General features: G+C 43.9%; 1 protein-coding gene across 1 annotated transcript; it reads right to left on the bottom strand.

Annotated features, from left to right (window-relative positions):
- Positions 1 to 833: 833 nt before the first annotated feature.
- LOC310870341 (vimentin-like) lies at positions 834 to 9728 on the bottom strand. The gene is made up of 10 exons (XM_083781524.1): positions 9382 to 9728; positions 8502 to 8704; positions 7724 to 7784; positions 4906 to 5001; positions 3971 to 4135; positions 3272 to 3397; positions 1956 to 2176; positions 1299 to 1342; positions 1108 to 1193; positions 834 to 983 (listed from the first exon to the last, which is right to left on the bottom strand). Exons 1-10 carry the CDS (start codon positions 9706 to 9708, stop codon positions 936 to 938), a joined length of 1377 nt encoding a protein of 458 aa, XP_083637650.1. The 5' UTR covers positions 9709 to 9728; the 3' UTR covers positions 834 to 935.
- Between the last annotated feature and the right edge of the window lie 487 nt (positions 9729 to 10215).

Below are 10215 nucleotides of genomic sequence, written 5' to 3'. Positions count from 1 at the left end.
CCTTGGCAGATCTACAAGCTGTGAGCTTGTAGATCTGTGAGCTTGCAGATCAGCCATTTTCAAATAGGCAATGTATAAAGTGGTTAAATTGATTCTGATGCTATTTTAACAAATGTTGGAATACCCGCAAGGACCCCTGGGGGTCCCCGGAGCCCACTTTGAGAAACCACTGGAATATCAATCAATGCTTTATTTCAGACCCAGGGAGATCCATATTACAGAGGAATAAAATAAATACAAAACAACTACTCAACTTCAGATTTATAGTTTTCTTTTTTTGACCTATTACCAGATAACCTTCTACAAAGTTCACTCAAAAGTATGTTTCTCAAGTGACTGTGCATCATTGTTATTTTCCTGTGACTTGAACTGAACGTATGTGGCGGAGGCCACATATGAATTGCCACGATAGGGCCCAATATTATTTATTATCACCAATGTGAAAATGTCCCAAGCCCCGAAGGAAATGTACCATTTTAATGATGCCACTTCATTGTGAAGCCGTTTCAAACCAGAAGCACCCAGAATCATGAATTACTGTCTAAATGGTTTATTGCTGCTTACACGTGACTGTCATATCTGTTGGCATACATAATGCCTGGAAGCGTGCGCATTGGATTGTACTGTTCAAAAATACTTTTTTGTGTTTGTGACATTTTGTGGACAGTGGACCTCAAAAAGTATTTCTATTAAATGATATTATTCTAATGTAAAAGCTGTCTAAACACATGTAAACAAACGACAATACTATTTTTTTTTCCCGTCTCAACTAAGGAGCATACTGGATATTCACATATAAAGGCACTTTTAGAAGCATTTGTACTATAGTTGGTTGGTTGGTTGGTTGGTTGGTTTGCTCGCTTGCTTGTAGAATCAGGGAAATGCATTTGTCCATTACTGCAGAGAATGGACATTTGTCATCTAAGATGGGGAGATTACTCCAAATCGTCATCATCATGGTCCAGGTTAAACTCATTGGTCACCTGGCGAAGGACGAGGAGACAAGAGTTAGTGTGATGAGCAGTCGTGTGTTTCTGGCGTTTAAATTGACCATCGGAAAATTCAAAATGACTAAATTGACTGAGAGATGCTTCAGTATGATTCTACCTGACCATCCCTGGTTTCAATTGTCTTGATATGGACCCTCTTGAATGATGTGCTTTCAACTTGAGCTTTGGAATCAACCATGGCTTCTGTGGTCATATAATGGGACAGGATGTATTATTAAGTGACAATAGACATGATTCCACACCACAAATTAATCTTCTCAAGACAAGTAAAGTGGAAGCCAAGCCTACCTCTCAGGTTTAGAGCAGAGAAATTTGGCAACGGGGTGGAGATTCTGCAAATGCAAGAGGATATTAATGAATGAAGTGGACTACTAAACTATTTAACCACATGAACCACAGTGTTCACATAACCACATACCGGTATTCAAACATTCGGTGAAAATAACAGTGGAAGCTCACGTCAAAGCATTCAATAATGTGTCGCGATACGACACTCTGTGAGCTTGTAGATGGTCTATCTTTGCAGAAGAGATCCTGGTGTACAATAGACACTAGACAGAAAAAGGAGGTGGCCTACCAGGCCTAGTAAAGACCCCTGGGGGGGGACTCTGTTCAATAATTGGGTTTAAGTGGTTTATTGCTGCATATTAGCTTAATTCAATGAAGTATGAACACCACTCTGCCATTTAGTCTCAGGGTAGTGGTTTTCAGACATGATGGATCCACTTTGCCAGTGCTATTTTCAATCATATTGATTTTACTTGTAAAACCTTCCGTTATATTTTAAAGAGATCAAGTTGCTCAACTCTCAAGACTCAATTAAAGCCTGATGATCAATCTTTAAAAGGTTTTTGTTTTGTTTTTTTAGGAAATCCCAGAATATACAGTATATATATTTTTAGATGTTTGGTCTGACAGAAGCAAAACACAATCCCACTCTCCCACCTGCTCTCCTCTCCTTCCAGCAGTTTCCTGTACGTGGCGATCTCGATGTCCAGGGCCATCTTGACATTCAGGAGGTCTTGATACTCCCGGAGGTGACGAGTCATCTCGCCCTTCATGTGGCCGATGTCCTCCTCCAGGCGGACGATGCTGTCTTGGTAACCATTGGTATCCATGGAGAAGTTCTCCTCCACCTCCCTCAGCTGGCGCTCCAAGGACTCATTCTGGGACGACAGCCAGGGAGGGGAGCGAGTGATACAAAGTGGTGCAAATTAATTCTGCACAGATGTGTTCAGAATTTGGTCAGAATTTATTGAAAGGATAGCCCCTTGTGATGCAGCATCTCATTTTAGAGGGGGTCCCGTATACAGGGAAAAACATTACATACAGTACAGTGCAGTTACACAGATAGACAGTGCACAATAGACAATACAGACATGTACAGATACAGTTAGATTGCTCATCCTCTCCCACCCACTCCCCCATCCCCCAACTCTTTTTGGACAGTGCAGTGTTGCTATTGGCAGCAAAATTTGATTTTAGTTTTAGTCATAGTCTCTTGAATAGTTTTCATTTAGTTTTAGTCACATTTTAGTCACCTGGAGTGTCTTTGTGTTAGTCTAGTTTTAGTCAACTAAATATAATAGGATTTTAGTCGACTAAATCTACAGTTGATTTAGTCGACTAAAATGTATTTTGGCGGGCCTTGATGCCGTCATAATGGCTGATTTTTCAGCATGCAACCAAGTGTAAAATTGCTCATACTGGATCTCTTCTCCACTAGTCCCTTCGACCCTTCCTAACATTTTTATTTGTTGACGAAATCGTCAGTATATTTAGTCTTGGTTGGCTTGTTCTCATACTGGAAAATACTAAGGCCTCATTATAAAACACCATCAAACAATCATTTTTTTAGGCCACCACAATGCTTTTCCAATGGGAGTCACATGGTTTGACCAAACATTTTTGTTTGATGGGGGGGAGGGACAGAACACCACCAGCCATCAGCAATCAAACACAAATGTTTGGTCAAAAGTATGCAGTTTTAAATTTCAGGCAATGAGCTGATGTTGGTATCCTAACCTAAATAACTTGAAGCGATTGAACAGTTAATGTTTCAGGGTCTTAAGGAAACATTAACAAGAGCCAAGACGGATAATGGGCGAATATGCTCTTTCTAGCATTTAACCAAATATACTGTAGCTATGTAGGTAGCCATGTAGGTAGCTACTAGCTGGCTACATGGCACCCTCTTCTTGCAGCTGATGTTGCAAATTAATATTATCGTGCAATGCAAGTGTATATCTCAGTATACTCACAGTTCCTTTGAGGGCATCCACCTCACATGTAAGTGACTGCAGCTGGCGTCTATATTCACTGGCGTCCTGTTTGGCCAATCTCAAAGCTTCATTATTACGGGCAGCAGTTTCAGTGAGATCAGAAAACTGGCAATCAAAGCAGAGGACAGGAGGGGAAAAAGAGTGGGAGAAGAGGGGGGAGAGAGAGATGTACCTTAAACCATTTAGGCCTGACGTCGACAAAAACAATTTCTTCTAAAAATGGGTTAAACCAGTCATGACTCAGATGTTGAATGGAGCGCCAGATAGATTAAAATTTCAAGTATACCATCACGCTGAAGGCGGGCCCCGGAAATAATCACTGCACAACTTAATTCTCTCAGCTTTCTATAGAAGGTATGCGTGTGACATCATCGTACCTGGAAGTTATGCGGGAAAACTTTCCATAAAAATCCACCATAGAAACGTTATGAGCTACTTTCTGTCAAGAAATGCCCTGCATTTGATTATTAAGTGTCAGAGTTTGGAAGTGCTTGTTTTCAATAACACAACATTTTGCTGCCTCCTGCATTATGTGACATTTAGAAACAGGTGGTTGAGTGATTTCCCACGAGCGCTTCCAAACTCCCAACACTCCATGCTGCTCAATGTTTTGCCACTCAGTCTAGAGGGGGGGGCGTGTCCTGATGGGAAAACCATGCATGTGCATGCTCTCTATACCTTGGACTTGTACCATTCCTCAGACTCCTGGATGTTCTTGGAGGCCAGGCTCTCGTACTGCTGCCGGACGTCCCTCAGAGCTGCGGTCAGGTCAGGCTTGGCCACGTCCATGTCCACCTGCACATGCAGCTGCTCCTGGATCTGACTCTGCAGGTCCAGCAGCTCCTGCAGGGGGCAACAGGGCATTGATACGTTGTCACACGACTGTGCCCTTTAGTTTTATTTATTCGCACAATAAAGAAAAAACGGTACAAAAAGGTAAACTTATTAAAAGAGAAAAATAAGTGCAGGTGAGAAAAGAAACCCATAAAGGGCTTATACATGGTTGATGCATGGTTCTCACGAAGATAATAAAGAAATAGTAAATTAGACAAAGTAATCAAACATAAGGTATGACAAAAAACAAATACACTTGTGTGCAGTTGAACGTGTGGGTGCATGAGTCTGTGTGTGAGTGTGCGAAAGTGTATGCGTGTCCGTCTGTGTATGCAGAATAAGGCTACATTATATGGTAGAAGCAAGTGGAGAGGCTTGATTCATGAGGCTGAAGTGAAGATGAGGAGTTGACAATAAGTATGTGTGTATTCCAGAGTAAAGGACCTCTGTCTTTAAACAATACAGCAAATTTTCGACTGAAATAATTGTTGACGAGACGATTTCCTGACTGCAGCAATTGGGTTCAAGAGAAGGGCTGTGTCTGAGCAGGAATTTTGGCCACACTGCATAATATAATATTGTGATGGAACAACTACAATATACTCTTTATCTAGTTTAGTTCTCTTTATGTGTGTGTGCGTTACTAAAGTATGCTGTGTCTATTATATGTGAATGCTCTGCCTGAAACGCCTGATACGAGTCTGACTTGAGATGTATTTTTCTGCAGTCTGTATGTCATGGCATGTTTAATGGGTTGAGGCACCACAAAATACGCTCACCTCTTCATGCAGCTTCTTGAGGAAGTTGATTTCCTCCTGCAGTGAGTCAACTTTCCTCTCCAGGTCCAGTCTAGCGAGGGCTGCATTGTCCACATCCTGTGCCATGACAATAGGGTGACTTTAATCTAATGTGAAGGTAATGTACAGTATGTGCATTATGCACTTGCTGGCACAGATTTTCTGTTTTTTTTAAACTGCACTCCCATACATACCACCCGCACGCACAGGTCAGCAAGGTCCCATAGCACATGCATCCAATATAAACCAACTGTTGTGGGTCTTTCTTGTGTTTTTTTTTTTTTTTTGTAAGTGTTCTCCATCAACTGAGCATCTTTCATTCCACCCTGAGTGATTCGATTAAGGGGGATTGGCAACATATGAGCTGTGTGTGTGTGTGTGTGTGTGTGTGTGTGTGTGCGTGCGTGCGTGCGTGCGTGCGTGCGTGTAAACAGCCTGTCTGTAGCAATCTCACACCCGGGCACAACGGTGTGCTTTGTCAGTGCATCGGCTGGCTGGTAATTGAGGTACTGTATCAGCTCTAAATACAAAAACAAAGTGCGCTATTCAGCACAGTTCCCCAGTGGTGGACGGTAATGATGTACTTACTGCAAGCGCCGTTTTGAGCATCTATGCGATTCATTCATAATGTATTTTTAATACTTTTGGTTGCAAGACACCAAATGTGTCTTTTGGGTCTCAAGCGGGAAGGTTTTGGGAACACCTGGTCTAACTTTAGCACAGATTTTCATTTCTACGACTATGGAGTTGTTCCAGTAGTTCGTTGAATGCGCGGAGGCTTATAATTCACTGTCATTTAAAAATGCTAAACTGTCATTATGAACACAATTGGCCGTATTTGTGGGAGGGAAGCCGGGAAGGCAGTCTTTGACGCTGCACCAGCGACTCCGGCGGTCTGGGCACCGGCCTGTCAGACAGACAGACAGACAGACAGACTCCGGCGGTCTGGGCACCGGCCTGTCAGACAGACAGACAGACAGACAGACTCGGGCGGTCTGGGCACCGGCCTGTCAGCGCAGCGGTGGTATGCGTTGTGAGGAGCCAAAATGGGCGGCAGTGACATGACTATACAGAATGTGTGTAGGGATTGGGGAATTCATTCAGGGAATTGGCTTAACAACAAAAATCAGGAGAACAAACTTAACAACTTAAGATATAATTGGCAACTCTTAAGTGTACAAATAATAATAATAAAACAACTGAACGTGCAGACTCTGTGGCGGGCCTCCCACACAGTAAAATACTGTTAAATGTGAGGGTGTAATAGTCCACTTCACAGATAAATGAACACTGAGGATTTCACTGTGCAGTCCCCAGACAGACAGACAGACAGACAGACAGACAGACAGACACATCACATGGTGGCTTGTCATCTCGCTCTGATAACCACATCGGGGCCGACACTGTTGTACTTGTAGCCAGAGCGAGCAGTCAGTCGGGCAAAAATGATCTCCTCTTATTGCTGGGCCGATTTAACCCAACAGTCACAACTTGGCCTTTTGTGCCAGACGAGGGCCACAGCTCTGTTACAATGCTGTGCTGGATTACAGGGTCAGAAGCTGCTGTTGTGTCATCAGGACAGCACATTCCTCTCCCCCTAGCTCATGATGACCCATAATTGGATAAAGGGAATTTGTTTGAAAATGTGGCTCCTGGTGACAATTCAGTTTTAAGATGTTTGCAAATGTTATATGCTTTTCATGATATGCATTTCTTGGCTACATTACTTAGTTGTTGTTGCTTTGTAAGTGGTGCAACCACTTCATTAAGTAGCTGTGTGTGTCTGTGGGTGGCTGGCTGGGTGGTTAGCTGGCTGGGTGGCTGTCTGGGTCTGTCCGAGCACGAAAATAGAGTTTGGTTGGTTTGGTTTGGTTGGTGTCACTGTTGTGCAGCCTAACACACACACACGCGTGGGGTGGCTCGCTGGAACCGTCCCGGCCCCCTGGGCGCGTTCCTGGGGGTTTGGATGTTCCGGGGCGGTGCTCTCCCTAGGATCCACTATAGGAGTTCTCACACGTACTGTATGTCAAAACCAATATACAGTACGGTATCCATGCTCAACACTGGACCCAAACCAGCTAGGGGGGTCTATAAAGCAGGGCAAAACAGCTCAAGGGGTACATGAGACAAAAGTTGTAAACCACTGGAGTAGAATTTACGCAGGAAATCAATAATTAGAAATGGGGGGGAATAGAGGAAAGAAAGAAGGAAACTTATCATTAACTAATTGTCACTAATCGTGATAATGGTGCACGTGTTTCTGTTTACATTTTTTGCTGTGAGGTAAGGGGACGCTTTGTGTTGATTTTGACAGCAAATTTTGATTTAGTTTAAGTCATATTTTAGTCATCTGAAATGTTTTTGTCAGTCTCGTTTTAGTCAACTAAATACCAGAAGATTTCAGACGACTAAAATGTATTTTGGCAGGCCTTGATGGTGTCGTAATGACTGATTTTAGAGTTGGTTGCATGCTGAAAATAGCCGTTCTACAAGCTCACAGCGTGTTGCACTGCGACGCATTGTGAGCTTGTAGATCTGCTATTTTCAGCATGCAAGATGCAACCAAACATAAAATGACTTGTCTTTAATAGTTCTATACTAGATGTCTTCTCCACTATAGTCTCTCCCTAACATTTCATATAGTTTTAGTCACGATAGCTTAGTTTTTATTTCGTTTTTATTCAGTTTTACTGAGTGAAAAAAAGATAGTCAACGAATATTTTTCGTCATAGTTTTAGTTGACGGAATCAACACTAGTAGGAGACACAAATTTGTGCTTTCCACAGTCAGGTGCTCATACCTGTCTGAAGCTCTGCATGGTGGCTTCTGCCTCCTCCCGCAAGCCTATTTCCTCCTGCAACCTATCACAGAGAGAGAGAGAGGGAGAGAGAGAGAGAGAGAGAGAGAGAAAGAGAGAGAGATTGTTGACATTCTAGTTTCACCCATAGGACCCACTTGCTATTCTCTGGCCTCTCTCCAACTCTTGACTGCTTTTCCTTTCCACTCTTCAACAGCATTCATAGATATGCAAACCTTCAGTGAAAAGAGAGGGACCAGGAGAGGGTTGAGTGGGTGGGTGGGTGGGTGGGTGGGTGGGTGAATGCATGGCTGCTTCGTATGTTTTCTCATGCCAATAAAGCCCTTTGAATTGAATTGGCTGCCTGGGGGGGGCTTTTCAGTTTTCAGTGAGCCACAAAGCTGGTGCTGTCATATGAAATTTGGCACAGTCTGCAAAATGTGCATTTGGTGCACAATTGCACATTTGCTTGATAAACCTGCGTAGGCTAATTAATGTGAAGAATGCTGATCAGTCCTACACTAGGGACTGATCACAGGGGCGACTGTGGCTCAGGAGGTGGAGCAGGAGGTAGAGAAGGTCGTCCAATGATCCATGGGTCAGCGGTTCGAATCTCGGCTCCTCCTGTCTACATGTCGAAGTGTATACCTTGCATGGCTTCCGCTACAATCGGTGTGTGAATGGGTGAATGTAATGCACAATCTATGTAAAGCGCCTTGCATAAAGGCGCTATATAAATGCAGCATTTTATACTGTATATAGATAGATAGATAGATCCTACTTGTCCTTCAGAGTATCGATGTCATCGGTGAGGTTGTCGCGGTGCACCTCCACCCGGGCCTTCTCGTTAGTGAGCAGGTCCACCTGGCGCCGCAGCTCCCTCATCTCCTCCTCGTACAGGTCTCCGATGCGTGACGTCCCTTTGCCCCGCAGCTGCTCCAGCTCCGCCTGCAGCAGCTTGTTCTGCTGCTCCAGGAAGCGCACCTTTTCCCAGTGGGTGGAAATATAACTCAGTATAGGCTACATTTCGGCTATAGACGAATTCACAGAGGGGTGCCCTGGGCGCGGCCATTACTGAGGGGTAATCCATGGAGCAGGTGCTCCGTAGGCCAGGTGTAGCTAATCAGTGCTGCTGCGCTTAATGGTACACCTCAGTAATGGCCACACCCAGGCAAGCCTCTGTGAAGTACAATACTCTGTACAATACAATGTACAAGTTTGAGGTATTTGTACTTTACTTGAGTAAAGTTTTCTGTATACTTTTCCTTCTATACTCCACTACATTTCAGAGGCAAATATTTTAGGCCTACTTTTAATCCACTACATTTATTTGACAATTTCAGTTATAGAACTAGTTTATTACTTTTTGTAGATTTTGAATATTATCACTACATTAACAAGTTCAGCCCTATAAACATTTCCATTTGAAAATAGCCGATCTACTGCTCGCAATGCACTGTGATCTTGTAGATCTGCTATTTTCAAATGTTTTTTATACATTTGAAAACTTGAAGCACAATGAGTAGCCTAGTTTTACTTTTGGCACTTTAAGTACATTTTGATACTAATACTTTTGCATATTTTCAGTCAGTTTTGAATTCCGGCCATTTAAGTATTTCCACATTGCAGTACTTTTTCCACCGTGCACCGGCGGCACTGACCTTCTCTATGTAGCTGGCGAAGCGGTCGTTGAGGGACTGCATCTGCGCCTTCTCGTTGGTGCGGTTGGCTTTGAACTCGGTGTTTATGGCGTCGGACAGGGAGAAGTCCAGCGGGCTGTCCGAGGACAGCCGGGGCATGGCCGCGGCGCTGCTGCTCCGCACCCGCTGGCTTCTGGCCGCGTAGCCGTAGGCGCTCTGCGGTGCTGAGGAGAGCCCACCGAACGGCCGGGCCGAGGAGGAAGAGGAGCGCTGCATCGGACTGGAGAACTGGCGGCCGGAGTAAGTGGAGCGGTTGTTCACTTGGTGTCTTGTTTCCCCGCTAAACATCTTTCTGTACGAAGACTGCTGCGTTCCCGTTTTGAAAGACATCTTGTCACAGTCGTAGTTTACGTGTGCAGTTTAAGATGAATGTTGTCTGCTCCTCCTCGGGTTGTGTCCAGCTCTCGTTGCCCCGCCGCCGGTATGCCTGGAGTTCGCCCCTGGTGCAACAATGTCCGCTTACGGGACGAGCTGTTATTTATAGCGCCCCCGCCATAGTTTCAGTGACATCCTGAGCAAATGAGGATCCTATCAAATGGCGGGATACATGATCACTTTTTGACCCTCCCCTTTTAATTTATTTATTTCCGATGAACTATCCCCACATTTCCCCAGTGATGCTTAAACCTTTTCTGGACCCCCCAAACAATTATAATATAGGTCCTATAGGCTACTGGGTCTATGTTGCCACAGATCCCACATCTGAAAATATTTTGTGGCAAAAAGATTTGTGTTGTTTAAAATGTTTCAAACATTCCACATTGTTAACATTATTTCAAGATTATTTTGGAAATA

Source organism: Protomyctophum parallelum, assembly GCF_964188405.1.
Source record: "Protomyctophum parallelum genome assembly, chromosome: 14".
NCBI classification, from domain to species: domain Eukaryota; kingdom Metazoa; phylum Chordata; class Actinopteri; order Myctophiformes; family Myctophidae; genus Protomyctophum; species Protomyctophum parallelum.
The sequence above is the reverse complement of the archived record's forward strand: the minus strand, read 5'-3'. Positions and strand labels throughout refer to the sequence as shown.